The sequence below is a fragment of the Caenorhabditis remanei genome, chromosome II (assembly GCF_010183535.1).
Source record: "Caenorhabditis remanei strain PX506 chromosome II, whole genome shotgun sequence".
NCBI lineage: Eukaryota > Metazoa > Nematoda > Chromadorea > Rhabditida > Rhabditidae > Caenorhabditis > Caenorhabditis remanei.
Genome location: NC_071329.1, coordinates 5,084,283 through 5,100,814, shown reverse-complemented (window position 1 = coordinate 5,100,814; position 16,532 = coordinate 5,084,283). Strand labels below are relative to the sequence as shown.

Sequence of the window (16,532 nt, the reverse complement as noted above, 5' to 3'; positions counted from 1 at the left end):
GCTGTTTGTTATGGTGCTGGCCTAGAACCTCCGGGTTTTTGGAATTCTAGGTCAGCTGGCCTAGAAAATCTATAGTTTGGTATTCTAGGCCACCGAAAGAAAATTTTAATTTTCGTAGACAAATCAGGTCCAAGATATCATTTTTCCATTTCACCGAAAACGGTGGATTTTTCGTATTCTTCCTTTCTCCTGTTTCCTTATTCTTTTACCGTTTCTCTCGTTTCTCTACGTCTCTCCATTCCCCACACTCTCTCACCCCCACCCACCCATACAACTAAACTGTAGTTCCCCCTTTCTCGATCCGCAACAAACGATATCGATCTCCGAAAATAAGGAAAGAATGAATTGGTGCCGTTTTCCAGATGATAGTCGACTCGATAAGCTCATCGACGGCCTCGACGTCTTCACCGTCGCCGCCGAGGAAATCGCCGCTTCAGTGCGCCGTGTGTGGAGATTTGGTAAGGGTCAAAGGCTAAACGCTTCTTGGAAACATGTGGACATCCGGACACTTAGACATCAGGAACGACCAACAACAGACATACATTGAAGGGAGCCTAGCCTTCTAGGGAACACTAGCTGCTAGATTGCCTCAGAATTTTCCGAAAACTTAAACTTTTTGAACTGAAGTTTGTATGAATAGAAAGCAAAAATCATGAGGATTCTGAATATGTTTTCAAAATTTTGATAGCGCCAAAACTGACAGAGATACGCCACTTTTAGTCAATGTTCTCCAGGGAAAAAATGAAAAAAATCGTCCAGACCAAAACCTGTGTATCTCTGTCAGTTTTGACGCTATCAAAAATTTAAAAACATGTTCAGAATCCTCAAAATTTTTACGTTTGATTCATATAAAATTTGCTAAGCAAATATCATTTTCAGCTAGAAATTCAAGCTTCCAAACTTTAGTTCTTTTTTTCAAAAATGAAAATTTTCTCGAACTTCAACCTTTCCTAACTTTTGAAAATAACAGTCATTTTCAAACAAATCTATACCAAAATATTGATATAGTCTAGATCTCAATTTTTGTAGTTGACAACTTTTCTATACGGTAGTTCCCTGAGTTACTGTAGGTCCCGAAGCTTGCCTACCTCACTGCGCAGCCAAAACGCTTCGTGTCTTTAACTGGTTGTAACTCTTCAGGGAGAAAAGATACAAAAAAGTTGTCAATTACAAAAATGAAGATCTAGACTTGTTCTAAAAAATTTGAAATTTTTGAAAATTTTTGACAAAGTTTGGCCCAGTTTTACCTTATCAAACTTTGTAAATTTTTAAAAATACATTTTCGGAAAGTTGCGTTGTTTTCGCTCGCATAAAGACAGAAGAGCTCACAAGAACATCCGAATAGGACATCCAAACACACAGACAGATCTTCCCTTCCCTCCAGAATTATAATTTTCTATTTTTTTTTCAGGCGCTCGGCAAACATTACGGAGTGAACGCGTGCAACGGGTGTAAAGGATTTTTTCGCAGAAGTATATGGAAGAATAGGACGTATGCGTGTAGGCATGGTGGGAAATGTCAGATGGGAAAAGGTGAGCTGAAAATTCTGAAAAAATAACAAAAACAAAAAGAAGTTGCCATGGTGTGGACTCGAACCAAAAACCCGCGATCCTCAAACAACAGCGCTAACCACTACACCATGCGGTCGCTTTCCACTGCTCGCCACAACCGCCAGTGATAAAACCTCCAATTTTGCAGAACAACGAAACGCTTGTCGCTCGTGTCGTCTCGCCAGATGTCTGTTCGTCGGTATGAATCCACGGGCGGTGCAAGGGGAAACAGTAGAAGACACGTTGGAATGGGATGAAGTTAGTATTCCGGAGACGATATCGTTTGGCATACAGACAGAAGTGGAAAAAACGAAGAGTGAAATGTTAAAAGAGGAAATAATCGATAGGCTACGAGGGATATACACGAGAACTGACCCCGAGGAGCTGTGGAAAGTCAGTTATCCAGGACAATATGATTTTCAATACGCATTTTATAATACTAAAGTGGTCTCGCCACGAACACCGTTAACGCCGACAGCTGAGCGAATCGCCACGTTGACTGATGTGGTGAATGACTTCCGAAGGGCTTTCGTGCTATTTGTAGATATTTTGAAATCGATTGATCAACTAGAAAATGTGATAGAAGAGGATAAGATGAGAATCGCCAAATCTCGATTCGCCGCGTTCTACTGGTGGTTGTGCTCCACGTGGAGTGCCGAAGCTGGTTGCAACGGTGTCTGTTATGCCAATGGATCGTATCACCCGGCCGCCGTCAATGATATGCCGAAAACAGAAGGCAAACATGGAGTTCGAATTGAGTACGTCGAGTACGGGGATAGGCCGCGACGATTCATTATTCTAATCCTCTCTGAAATTTCAGCTACAACGGCGTGTCGCAGAAGAGTTTGGAGAATTTGGTGGAGCCATTGAAGAGAATGAAATTGTCGGATGAGGAGAGAATGGTGGGAGCGGTTATGGTGATTTTGGCGGATCGTGAGTTTCCTGGTCTCTTGTTCTGTCCATTTCAATCGATTTCTTGTTTCAGCTGTGCCTAATGTGTCGCCCAAAACTGAAAAAGTGCTAGCAGAAGCTAGAGATTTTTACCTGGAACTTCTCACGCATTGTATAGATCTCCCGGAGCAAGAAAAAGGTGTCCGCCTATCAAAAATGGTTCTATTTGTTGCATCTATTATGGTAAACGCCCAAGCATCTTCAACATTTTTCAAAGTTTGAATTTCAGGAGCTGGTACACTTGTCAACTGATAATATTCAACTTTCCGACGTCTTACACGTTATTGATCTTGGCAACTGGTCTACGGAACTTAGGGATCACCGGTATAGAAGACAATTTTGAAATAAAATTTCTGATCATAAGATGATAATCACTTTTTAATAAATTATTGAGCTTTACACTCGTTGTTGTCTTCTTTTCTTTCTTATTTCAGGGAAATGTGTGAAAACGAGTTAACAAAAACTTATATTTGGAACGTAGACAGTTTATTGTCAACAATTAACAGCAACAAATTAGTTGGTTGGTTGGGCGCGTGGCTTTGGAGTTGTTCCCTCGCGGAATCCGTTTCTGAAAAATAAGAAAGTTTCGACGAGTCAACTGATTTTCAAAAGTCGCAATTACAGAATGGTGTGAGAGCACTAAACCTTATGATTGAGCGATATTCGGTCACGAATGATTCGTGAAACCGCATTTTGCAGTGTTATCAAAATTTGAAAGCTTTTCGTGCCGATTTATCACTCAAATCACTTAAAGTGTGTTCAACCACCTCAAATGAAACTGAAGGAGCATTATTTGCGAAAAACAGGAATAAATCGTTAGCTTTTGACAAATCAATCACAGAATGCGGAAGTTTTTGCAAATATTGTTTTCAAAAGTAGAAAATAAGCATTTTTTGATGATAATTACTATCTTCAAAAGCAAATACGGTTCAAATGTTCAGAATACCTTCAGAACCGAAAGAGAAACTTGCGTTCTTCTGACCATATAAACAATTTCGTATAAGATAGTGTTCTCATCAACGTCCGCTGAATCTACTGCTTTCAGAATTCCAAAATAAATTACCTGAAGCGTCTGTTGACGTCTCTCAAATGGCGAGTGCGGCCAGTTCCGGTAGTGCGTCTACGGATGGACTTGGCTCCCCAGTTGTAGGTTCTCTTCTTAGCATCTGGGTATCCGCATGAAGCGCAACGCTTCTTCTGGATGTGGAACGACGAGCGTCCGCAACGCTTGCAAAGCGTGTGGGACTTGACGTGCTTCTTTCCGAAGGCCTGGGTACCCTTAGTCATACCTGGAAGAAATGGAAAAATTATTGGGGAAATTTGAGACAAACGGAGAAAAAACAATAGGTGGACGGCAAAAAATCGATAAATGACGCATTTCAAAATTAATAAACGTTGACTTACTAACTGAAGAGTCGCCAGAATTTTGATTATGAAGAAAAATCAACGAAGAGAACTTGCCAACTAAATTTTACAAAATCAAAAACCTATTTTTCAAAAATCAGTCTAAAATTTCGATGAAAACTGACATTTTCTAGGTGAAATATGTTGATTTTTGTTTGTAGAATTTTTCTAAATCATAAAATGGTAAAATTTCAGCGAAAAAACATACAAAAACAGCAAAAATCGCGAAAAGAAACGTAAAAAATTTTAGGATTCAGTCGGCGAAGACGGCGGAGGCAAACGGTCGTGGCGAGACCCGTCGCCGAAATAGCATGCGCCTTTAAACAAATATGCGCGGTCGTTTGAATCGGAAAGGCGGCTAGTGAATTTTTCGCGGTTTTTGATGATTTTTCGTGAAAAATTATAGAAATTCTGTCTAAAAATCATTAAAAATTACATTTCTGAATGAATTGGAGTTCTTTTCTATTATTTTTCACCTAAAATTGATGGAAAACAGGATTTTTAGTTCAGAAAACATTTATTGAGCACGTTTAGCAAAATTTCACAAATTTTCAAGCAATAAAACTACAAAATTCTTATGTCACAACAGGAAAATAGCACAAACTTTAGAAAAATCACATGAAAACCATAAGCAATATGCACAGAATTTGAAAAGTGATGACTAGATCGACCAAAATACCAGTAAACCATGAAATCGAGATCAAAAAATTCGAAAAACTGCTAAAAAGTGTCTAATTATCGATTATAATTGATTGTTCCGTGTCGTTGAGTGAAGCGGTAGTCTCCGAGAGAGCCATTGATGAGCGGTACGCGTCGAACATGGCGTTGTGACGTGGAGCGAGGAGCCACGTGGCGAGAAGACTGAGCAGGAGCATTTCGCAAGTGATGATGAAGTTGCAGACGACTGGAATTGGTAATTTTACGTTTTTAGATTGGAAAAATGTACATTTTCGCTGAAAAATTCGTTTTTTTTTTGGTCAGAAAACATCATTTTTGAGCTAAATTTGTTAAAAATCTATCGGAAATACGAATTTTTTCTAGTTTTTTAAAAAAAAATCGAAATCGCTCAATTCAGGAAAATTTCACTAAAAACGCAACTTTTTTGACTTATTAGCCGAATTTTGGGTGCAACGTTCTAATATCAGCAAATTTCTTGCTTAAAATCACAAAAAAATGCAGAAATTATGACTAAAAATCTAATTTTTGAGCTCAATTTTTGTCTTTTCCGTGAAATTTTACGCAAAACTCGGAAAAAATCACAGAAAATCAGATTTGTGATTAAAAAAAAAAAACCAAAAATGCTCAGTTTTGAGCAGATTTTCGCATCAAATCGCGCAATTCAGGTAAGTTCAACTAAAAAAATTATAATCAGAAAATTTCTACCTTAAAATCTTATTTTTGAGCTCAAATTCAATATTTTCCTTGAAATTTTACTCAGAATTCGGAAAAAATCGCAGAAAATCAGCTAAAAACTCACAATAAGCATTCTCCTGAGCATTCAAAAGGGGTCCACACGAAATCAGGTTAAAACGAAGCAGAACATTCTGGAATATCATTGGTTGTTGAGCCGAGAAAAAGAGCAGCGAGATATCTACAAGACGGAACATTGACATGAAACAGTAGGCGGAGAGTTTGTTCTGCAATTTTTCTGATTCGAAATCGGAATTTTCTGAATTTCGACATACCGAGGTGACTCTAGCCAGCGTGTGAACTCCAAAAATCGCTAAAAGCAGTGAGCAAAGCGATGCCATATCAGAGTACCGAATGTATGGTGTCGCTTCTTCTCTCATTTCTGCCACAGCGACAACATCAAGAAAAATGATGATGGAGCGAACGATTGGCGCTTGCAGAACACACCATTCGAGGCGTCGGATGTTCTTTTCCGTCGAGCGCGCTGTCGGAAGCCTCGGAATGATGCAACAAAACGGTGGTGATCTGAAGTCGATCGGGCGGTCGTCATACTGTAGACACGTGGAGAATGATTCACGTCCGCCGAACAGATGACGTGCCAGAGAGACGATGACGAATAGGCACATCAGATAGTACAGTACCCCAATGCATGTCAGAATGACAGCGGTACGTGGCACACACATGGCGATGTAAGAGCATGTGCAAGCGACCTGGAATATGGAAACTGTCTGTTTTTTCTGGAAACTGTCGGTCACTGTCTCCAAAAAACTCACTGGAAACACGGCAATCAGCCAGTACAATTTGTTCCTTCGCTTCTCTATTGACACGTACTTGTACACATAAAACCAGTGGATTAGCGAAAGGACAAGTACGATGATTGTAGAGACACTGGCGATGGAGAGGAGTACGGTTTGGAATGGTTGGAGGTCTGAAACGTTGGTCTGTGACTACGGATGTCTAAAGAGCAGTCGGTTAGACTAGCCGACCTAGATCTCCAATTTTGTGGTAGATAACTAGCTCTTTCTCGACTACTGTACCTAGTTACAGTAATCCAAAAGCAGCACTTACAAAAACTGAACAACTACAAAATAGCATACTTGCAAATGGGCCGGCGCGTAACTCGCTGAAAACTAAGTTTTATGAGGTGAAAAATATATAAAAATGTAGATTTCGGCGAGGTCTATATCTGTGAACTACTACGGGCCGTATGTCAAGTCGGTAATACGCCGCGGGCCGGGAAAAGTGCCAAAAAACGTGAAAATGGCCGAAAAATCCATTCTAGCTCGGCCCGCGGCACATTAACGAATTTCCATCCGGTTCGCAGTGGGTCACAGATATAGAACACGCCGAGATCTACATTTTGGTATATTTTTCAACTCATAATATTGAGTTTTAAGCGAGTTACGCGCCGGCCCGTGTCGGCTCGGTTTGCAAGTATGAAAAATAGAGACTGGTTTTTTGACATATCGAAAATTTGAAACGTTAGGATTATGTCTAGCAGAGACACAGAATTTTAAAGTTACCCGATTTTCAGTTTTTCTAACAAAAAAAACACTTACGACTCAAAAACTCCGGTGCTGACGGTGTATCATGCCTATCCGAACAATTCGACGTGTCCTGTGGTAGCATCACAGATCCTACCAGATTCAGGACGGACCTCATCGCTCCGTGCTCCTTTGCCATGGCTGGAAATAGAAATAAATCAAGTTTTTTTTTTGAAAATTGTTTCGAAAATGGAGAGATTGTGATAAGAGACACATAAATTGTCAGCACTAACTATATGATGATGATAACTATGCAACACGCAACAAAAAAAATTATAATTGAGTTCAGCAAAAAAGGTCGAAAACCAGTCATCATACGATTCAGAAATGAAAGTTTTTGGGCTGGTTTTAGCATTTTTATGTACGGGTCACTTATGATAAGAGAACACATTTTGATAATACAAAGAGAAATATCAATCAAAACTTATTAAGAGATAAGGATTCTAGGAATTCGAGTGACTAACTTTTTAGTTAAGGGCGTTTTGGAATTTTAGAATTTTAGGCGTAGATCTATCACAAAAATATGAATTTCTAGCTCAAAATGTGGATGCTTTGAGCTAGAAATTTTAAATTTTTTTTAAAATCAAAAATTTCGAAACAAGAGCACAAAAAATGCTCCATGACTAACACCGTGTTTTTGTGGGGAGTGGTTTCTTCCACCTTATTAGGAAGAAACGGTTCTATGAGTCACTTTTCGAAAAAGTCATAAATCGTTTTGCGAAATGAGCAAATATAGACTTAGAGAGAGAGCAAAAAATCGTCGTCAGATGGAGAAAAAAAACTTGGTGGGGTGGTTGAATAGAGTAAACGAAAGGGGAATGTTATTGGTAGTGGGGACTAGGGAGGAGTCAGGTGACACTACCGGAAGAAAAGTGCGGAAATTTGAAAATGTATGACCCAGGTGATTTGCACTCTGAAAAATTCCTAAAACAAGTCTAAGTCAACATTCCCTTCTTTTTGAAAATCACTAAAAACCACTGTCACCACAAGATTCCCCACGAAATTTCAGGGTATTTTCAAAAAAGTTTGAATCTCTAGCTCAAAATGTCGTAAAATCTGGTGTACTGTACGCAAGCACTGAGAAGTGCACCATATTTTACGACATTTGGAGTTAGAAATTCAAATTTTTTGAAAATATCTCAAATTTCATGGGGAATTTAATGGTGACATTGGTTTTCAGTGATTTTCAAATTTTCAGTGAGAAAAAGTCTGCACTTTTAGGATTTTCTCAGATTTTCTGAATTTTTTTTTCCAGAGTTTTAAGAAAACTTGTTGCCATTAGATTCCCCAAGAAATTTTAGTCTATTTTTAAAAAAGTTTGAATTTTTAGCTCAAAATGTCGTAAAATCCTGTGTACAGTACGCAAACACTTTTCTACCAAATTGCGTACAGTACACCGGATTCTACGACAGATTGAGCTACTGTCGAAAAAATAAAGTTTCGACAAGGATTTTCAAAAAAAATTTCGTGGGCTGAAACACGCAAGCGCATGAAGTTGTGGGCGGAGCTTAAACTGCAAGCTTAATTAAGCGGCGCGGTTCTAATTCCAGTTGTTTTTTTCCAAATTAAGAACCGCGCCGCTTGCAGTTTAAGCTCCGCCCACAACTTCATGCGCTTGCGTGTTTCAGCCCACGAAATTTTTTTTGAAAATCCTTGTCGAAACTTTATTTTTTCGACAGTAGCGTTTCGAACTTTTTTGAAAATAAAAAGTGGGGGAAATTAGAATTTTTTTTCGAAAAATGATTTTTTAAGTTTAAACCGAAAAAGAAGGTGTTTCTTTTATTTCAAAAAATGTCCGATAAGAGGAAAAGAAAGTAAAAATTGTAACACTAAAAGGCAGGTTTTCATCAAGTTTTGATGGAGGGAGAGATAAGAGAAAAACTGGAATTTTTTTTCATTTTTTGCGGTAATTTATTAAAATTTACAGTAACCCTATCAGGAATACTGTAGCGATTAGTAAAAACCGCTTAAGTGAAAGAAAAAAAAACCAAAAACCAGATGAACACTAGTTGCAAAGTGGAACGGTGTGTTGAGATAGAGAGAGAGTGTGTGGCAGAGAAAATAGTGAGAGACGCAGAGAAAAAGCTACAAAAAAAAGGGAAAAAAGAGACACATTGTATACATGTATACAGACACATACATGTACATAAATGAGTCAGGTTGGTAGGGGGGGGGGGGGGGCACCTGATGTCTGTACACTACAAGTCAGAGGTGACGTGGCAGGTGCTACTGTAGGCTTAGTGTAGATCATAAATAAACATTAGTAAATCACAAAAGTTGAGGTCACAACTAGAAACCAATTTTTGGTGTGGCTTTCTGGTTGTGACTTTGAAAAATTATGACTTATATGAAACTTTGAGCGAAAAATTTTGTTCTGTTTTTTTTTGTCGTGTTTTTTCTGAAGTCTCTCATATTTTTAGTCTAAAACCAATGTCACCATCAGATTCCTCTTAAAATTTCAAACTGTTCTCAAAAAAATTTGAGTCGCTAGCTCAAAGTGTCGTAAAATCTGGTGTACTGTACGCAATTTGGTCGAAAAGTGTTTGCGTACAGTACACCCGATCTTACGACAATTTGAGCTAGCGATTCAAACTTTTTTGGAAATTGACTGAAATTTCATGGGAAACCTGATGGAAACAAGGATTCACCAGTTTAAACTCGGGAAGTTCAGAAAATCTGAAAAAAATCCAAAAATTCTGATTTTTCTCAATGAAAATATGAAAATCATTGAAAATCAATGCCACCATCAGGTTCCCCTTAAAATTTCAGACTATTTTCAAAAAAGTTTGAATCGCTAGCTCTAAGTGTCGTAAGATTTTGTGTGTTGTACGCAAACACGTTTCGACTAAATTGCGTACAATACACCAGATCTTACGACACTTTAAGATATCGAGTTGAAACTTGGTGGATTGGGGTAAAAAGACATGAGGAGTCTGGTGGTCATGTTATTTTTTTGGAATTCGACCAGGAAAATCGAAAAAATTAAAATTTTTTAAAAAAGTTGGAAAATATGAAATTTAGTTGGAGCAGAGAACTGAAGCGGTAGAAATTCGACACCCACGGCTTACGTACTCAAATTTCAAAAAAAAATTGTCATTTTTTCACATTTTCTAGATTTTCCGAATCGAATTCCAAAAAATCAGCATGACGACCAGAATCCCCATGTCTTTTTACCCCCATCCACCAATTTTCAGTACGGTAGCTCAAATTGTCGTAAAATCTAGTGCATTGTACGCAAACACCGTACAGTACACCAGATCTTACGACATTTTGAGCTAGCGATTCAAATTTTTTTGAAAATAGACTGAAATTTCACGGGGAATCTGATGGGCGCGTTGGTTTTGGCTAAAAATTATGAGAAAATTGAGCTCTGAACACTTAAAACACCAACGTTTAATAAACTTTGATACCTAATACTAATCTAAACATATCTATACGTATATACATAAACTATTTCCACATGAAATTGGCAACACACCACCAACCACTCTCCATAAATAATCCAGGAGCAAAAGGGAGCTGAGTGGGAAAATTGAGCCCCCCTCCTCCCCACTCTCCGTCATTTCCTTCCGACCCCGTGGCACACAGCACAAAAAAAATGGGGGAAAATGAGGGTAAACAGAGAACAGGGAGGCGCAGGGAGGGGGCAGAAAAGAAATATGGGAACAAGTTAACTGCTCAATTTTTTCGAGGGAGACTCTTGGGATTGAGCAAATAGACTAACCTGTGCTCTAGGGTAAATAGTGGAGGATAGGTAATGTAGTGGTTGGCGGGTGGCCTAGGAGGGTTTCTAGGCCATGGTTTTATACAGAAATCATACTGTCTCACGGTTGATGGCACAGCTACTGTAAAGAGCACTTGCCATCGACAATTTCCAAATCAGTTTTTTTACTTTGACGGTATGTCCCATGATCAGGTATAGTCCCAGTAACTTCAATTTTTGATATGTTATAGTCCAAACCTAGATGTTCATTTTTGTAGTTGACAACTTTTTGATAAGGAGTCTCCTTGGGGAACTGTAGTTCGATGACTGCCTTAAGCCTATTTTTCAAAAGAGGAACACTTCAAAACTGAAATTTCCCAGTGTAAACATCTCAAAATTAAAAATGGAGCGGTCAAGTGGTTTATCTGCTGTTGTGCCAGGAAGATTTGATGGAATATGATAAACCACTAGTTGCTGTCCATTTGAACAGCGTCGGACCGTCTCATGCCGACGTGCCACGTGGCGAGAGTTTATCAATTAGAGGGTAATGAAGCGGCCGACGTTTCACGGGCGATGGCGTGGCGGGAATGTGGGAGTGAAATGGACGGTGTGGTTACTGTATTTTATGGAATTTTTTCTGGAAAACAATATTTTTGATAGTCTGTTGTCATGAATGCGCGGATAATGAAGCGACCGACGTTTCACGAGAGATGGCGCTGGAGCGCTAGAGCGCACTTGCACCGAGACTCACTGAATCCTTCCTTCCCAGAGCCCCTGAATGGCGGAACCCGTGAGACGTCGGATGCCAGTCTACGAGTGGGTATATAAACCGCCCGTCGTCTATCCATTCACCAGAAGACGGTCCGAAGTCGATGTCCCTGAATGGGGGTTCTGGGTGGGAGATGGTTATGAGTCCACGGATTCCGCCAGATCCTCATCGATGAACAGTTTGACTGACTTCTTTTTGGTAGGCCGGATATCTTTAAAACTTACTATTTTGACTTGAAAACCATGAAAATTACGATTTTCAGGTCATCATCATCACCTGACTTGAATCCATATACATTTGTGTAGATCACACAGATAATCTGCACTGGATTATAGTTATTTTTTGAAAAATGGATAACCCGGAATATAGGTGAAAGATGGACTCTGGAGAGAGAGCTGGATACAAAACTTATCCCTTCTTACCACTCGGTTATAACCCGGTATTGACGTGAATGGGATAATGATGTAGATCAAATTTCGAATTCAAAAATAGATAGGGATTGAGATTGAATGATCATGGAACAAACATTGCGAGGTGAGATTTAGCTAGTCAGCTCTTTTTCGCGGTCACCAAAAAGAAGTCAGTCAAGTTGTACATCGATGAGGATCTGGTGAAATCCGTGGATTCCTAACCATCTCCCACCCAGAACCCCCATTCAATCGCTCATATCACTCCCACATCCCCGCCGCGCCATCGCCCGTGAAACGTCGGCCGCTTCATTACCCTCTAATTGATAAACTCTCGCCACGTGGCACGTCGGCATGAGACGGTCCGGCGCTGTTCAAATGGACAGCAACTAGTGGTTTATCACATTTCATCAGACTGACGATTCCAAACAAATCCGATAAACCACTTGACCGCTCCATTTTTATTTTTGAGATGTTTACACGGGGAAATTTCAGTTTTGAAGTGTTCCCCTTTTGAAAAATAGCTTTAAGGCAGTCGTCAAACTACCGTACCCCAGGGAGACACCGTATCAAAAAGTTGTCAACTACAAAAATGAAAATCTAGCCTTGGACTATAACATCTCAAAAATTGAAGTTACTGGGACTATACCTGATCATGGGACACTCCGCAAACAAGACTATTTCTCACTAAAAATTGTCGATGACACAAATTTTAGACACTGTAAAACGTTTCGCGGGTAAAATTTTGTGCCAAATCAAGGCTAGACTGGAAAATCGAAAATATGGAAATCCCACAATATGACGAGAAGCTAATAAGAATTCTAGGGGGATTAAGAAAAATGAGGAAAATGTCATGATCACGTTTTTTTCCTTCATGTTTGGCTTCCCGGATATCCGGATATTAGGGATTTCAAGGGACGTGTGTTATATGTCTGTCGGTGTGTCCGGATGTACGGATTTCCGCGAAGTTAGGGATAATATGGGTGCTTATTTAGAAATAGATACGAAAAAAATTAAACCTCAAAATTTTTCAAAATTTTTTTTTTCAAAAAAAAAAACGATTTCACTTCAAATTGACATAACAAGAAGAGCCGTTTCCATTGCCGGTGACTGGAAATAGTGGTCGTTCGGATTGCATTTTCTTCTCTTCCGGCTGATCCATGTTTGGTCCTAAACGAGCGGTGGTGGCAGGCGTGGTGGCCACGGATTTTTGTTTGGATATCTGAAATATAAGGAAAATATATGTGGTTTCCACAAACTGCGCTCTACTGCACTGTGCGCTCACTGTTAAGAAAATCGTGTGGGAAATCGAGAGACGCAGAGAAGAGAGACATAAGAGAGGAAATTGCGAAAATTGGCCTAAATAGAACATCCTGAACAAAAATATCTATTCCAAAATAAATTCCATAAAATACAGTAACCACACCGCCCATTTCACTCCCACGCGCCGCCGCGCCATCGCCCGTGAAACTTCGGCCGCTTCATTACCCTCTAATTGATAAACTCTCGCCACGTGGCACGTCGGCATGAGACGGTCCGGCGCTGTTCAAATGGATAGCAAACGGTGGTTTATCACATTTCATCAGAGTGACGATTCCAAACAAATCCGATAAACCACTTGACCGCTCCATTTTTTTTAAAATTATACTCGGAATTTTACAAAATGTTTTTCGACTACATTTTTGGAGTAGGTAGTGACGAAAGAAGTTACCTGGGCCTCAAATGTATTATGTTTTTGACAATTTCTCCTCCCATCATTCTTACCGTGGCGTCGTTGCGCCATGGCCCAAAAATTGTAGTTTGGTATCTTCATAACAAACTATTTATTCCATGATTATGTTATTTCTATTACAAAATCCTCGTTTTCTCTTTCCTATTTTGATCTACCAAAAAGAAGACAGTCAAAGTGTACATCGATGAGGATCTGATGGAATCCGTAGACTCCTAACCATCTCCCACCCAGAACCCCCATTCAGGGACATCGACTTCGGACCGTCTTCTGGTGAATGGACAGACGACGGGCGGTTTAAATACCCACTCGTAGACTGGCATCCGACGTCTCACGGGTTCCGCCATTCACGGGGCTCTGGGAAGGAAGGATTCAGTGAGTCTCGGTGCAAGTGCGCTCTAACGTTCTTGCGTAGTCTCTCGTGAAACGTCGGTTTCTTCATTATCCACGCATTCATGACAACAGACTATGATGAACAAAGAAACTTTTTTTTTCAAATTTTCATCAAAACTACAGTAACCACACCGCCCATTTCTCTCCCACGCGCCACCGCGCCATCGCCCGTGAATCGTCGGCCGCTTCATTACCCTCTAATTGATAAACTCTCGCCACGTGGCACGTCGGTATGAGACGGTCCGGCGCTGTTCAAATGGACAGCAACTAGTGGTTTATCATATTCCATCAAATCTTCCAGGGCATAACAGCAGATAAACCACTTGAGCGCTCCTTTTTAGTTTCGAGATGTCCTGGTTTTGAAACGTCCTGCGCCTAAGGAAGAACTTTTTGAAACCAGCGATCTCAATGAAAACTCTTGAAATTTCGTAACCAAATGGTTTTTAAACGACTCGGTTTCGAAACGGTCACATGTACTTGTTCTGCTTTACAACCGTGAAGTTTCAAAACCACAATGTACCGAAACTGGGTTCCAAAATTTCTGGTTTAGTTAATTGTGCCGTTTCGCAACTTTGACATTTCGCAACCCGTCCATCCGTTAGCACCCCGTTTCGTGACTATTGAAACTGGGTTATTTTGAAACCATGGCACCAACTCTTTGAGGGATTGTTATTCAATGTAGTTCCCAAGCGTCACGGTTTCAAACCGTCCCAGTTCCCAATAGTCCTAACCCCCAACAAAACTAACCTTCTGAATCGGTGCTTTTGGCCGCTTCACCACTGGAAGCTTAGCCAACGGATTCTCCTCGTCATCGTCAAATTCGTCAAACTTCTTATCCGCCTTTTTCATATCGATATTGAATTGAACATCGGATACTGTAACCAAATTCAGAAATTTTTTAGATAATGATTGGGTGCAACTCACCCTCCTTCTCCGTCGCCTTCTGCGTTTTTTCCGTTTTTTCCTCTTTTTCCTCTTCTTTCTCCTTCGACACGGTCTTACTTTGAGTGGTTGGTGTCGGCACTTGCTTTGGCGTTTTTGGCTTATTAGACTTCTGCTTCTTGGCCTAGAAATCCAATCTTGGTTTTTTCTAGGCCATCACTTACACAACACGCGTGGAGAATCAGGGGAATGAAGGTTGTGATGAAAGCGATTTGAAGAGATTTGAGTAAAATTTCTGATCCACAAAGCATCATTGTTCACAACGATTTTGAGTGTGGAAGTAATTAATAGGAATGAATTTTTCCTTTTTTTAGATTGAAAAAAAAATATTTATGGAAACTGTCACGCATTTTATTTTTTTACAAAAAAATGTCTTGAATATTTCTAAATTTTTTGAAAAAGGAGCGGTCAAGTGGTTTATCTGCAGCCTTGGAAGATTTGATGTTATATGATAAACCACCAGTTGCTATCCAATTGAACAGCGCCGGACCGTCTCATGTCGACGTGCCACGTGGCGAGAGTTTATCAATTAGAGGGTAATGAAGCGGCCGACGTTTCACGGGCGATGGCGCGCCGGGATGTGGGAGGGAGATGGGCGGTGTGGTTACTGTAGTTTTCTGGAATTTTTTCTGAGATTTTGGACGAATCTACTAGGATCATCTCTTCTTTAAGTTAGCCTACTCACATGATTTTGCGCAGCAGATGGGCAGCTAGTGCGCCAGTTGCCCAGTGGTTTGGGCGACCGCGCCGGTTTTGGGCAATCTGCGCATGGGCAGGTGATGGGCAGCTACTGGGCAGGTAATCCGCGGCGATGGGCAGCCGATGCGCGAGCGAGCTCGACACTATCGCATGGTGTGGTCGGGCGAAGATGCGCAGGACATGCGCGGAGATGGGCAGCTTGTGCGCGGAGATGGGAATCCACGTGGATGGAACGAACCGCCCGTTTAATTATTCCGCATTATTCAAGTTTTAAAAGTTTTTTTTCCGCATTTTTTCAATTATTCATAATAATTATATCTCCACGCCAGACGGCTCCTCAGGAGCATTCAAAAGGAGAAATGTGAGTTGCAGTTTTCATTATTCCTTATCATGCATTACCAACAACTTTTTTCCAGCGAAACGGTAAAAGGACGGCTCTCCGCATGGAATCCAACACCTAGAAAGTCTAAGCATACAATGCGCTCAAGACGGTCGACAACCTCCAAAACCACTGTTAATTTCATATTTCTTTAATTAATTTTTGTGGTGTTTTCCTTTCTTATTTGCCCCTTTTTATTATAATAAACTTTTTTTGAGAAAATCAATAATTATGGGCAGCTACTGGGCAGGCAATGCGCGAAGGTGGGCAGCTGTGACGCGAGATCTGGCATGAGTTGGGGCTGGCGGCGCTAGGAATGGGCAGCTACTGGGCAGGCAATGCGCGGGGATCGGGCGAACTGCGCCTCAAATGGGCGGGTTGCCGCTGCCACTCCGCAGGGCTGCCCAAATGCCCCGCAAACTGCCCAATGATAGCGCAGTTCGCCCATCAATTACGTGAGATATTTACCACTGAAATATTTCTTGATTTGATATTTCCCACCTTCGAAAGATTTGTACTTTCCGAAAAAATAAGAAAGGAAATCACTGAAAATTGACAGCCACACTTAACAGACTATGCTGAACAAAAATATCTATTCGAAAAAAATAGTTCCAGGAAACTACAGTAACCACACCGCCCATTTCACTCCCAC

The 16,532-nt window shown here is 40.4% G+C and overlaps 4 protein-coding genes across 4 annotated transcripts; 1 reads left to right on the top strand and 3 right to left on the bottom strand.

Annotated features, from left to right (window-relative positions):
* Positions 1–340: 340 nt before the first annotated feature.
* On the top strand, positions 341–2,844 carry GCK72_004625 (uncharacterized protein; the record flags this gene model as incomplete). The annotated part of the gene is made up of 5 exons (XM_053724799.1): positions 341–458; positions 1,699–2,308; positions 2,371–2,483; positions 2,536–2,684; positions 2,731–2,844. The coding sequence occupies 5 exons, from the start codon at positions 341–343 to the stop codon at positions 2,842–2,844; spliced, it is 1,104 nt and encodes a 367-aa protein (XP_053588993.1).
* A 716-nt stretch (positions 2,845–3,560) lies between these two features.
* On the bottom strand, positions 3,561–3,788 carry GCK72_004624 (uncharacterized protein; the record flags this gene model as incomplete). The annotated part of the gene is made up of 1 exon (XM_003104197.2): positions 3,561–3,788. The coding sequence occupies one exon, from the start codon at positions 3,786–3,788 to the stop codon at positions 3,561–3,563; it is 228 nt and encodes a 75-aa protein (XP_003104245.2).
* Positions 3,789–4,636: 848 nt separating this feature from the next.
* GCK72_004623 (uncharacterized protein) lies at positions 4,637–6,998 on the bottom strand (the record flags this gene model as incomplete). The annotated part of the gene is made up of 5 exons (XM_053724798.1): positions 4,637–4,809; positions 5,383–5,542; positions 5,591–6,025; positions 6,089–6,243; positions 6,875–6,998. The coding sequence occupies 5 exons, from the start codon at positions 6,996–6,998 to the stop codon at positions 4,637–4,639; spliced, it is 1,047 nt and encodes a 348-aa protein (XP_053588992.1).
* A 5,803-nt stretch (positions 6,999–12,801) lies between these two features.
* On the bottom strand, positions 12,802–15,975 carry GCK72_004622 (uncharacterized protein; the record flags this gene model as incomplete). Its single annotated transcript, XM_053724797.1, has 4 exons — positions 12,802–12,960; positions 14,608–14,735; positions 14,785–14,926; positions 15,901–15,975. 4 exons carry the CDS (start codon positions 15,973–15,975, stop codon positions 12,802–12,804), a joined length of 504 nt encoding a protein of 167 aa, XP_053588991.1.
* Positions 15,976–16,532: the final 557 nt, after the last annotated feature.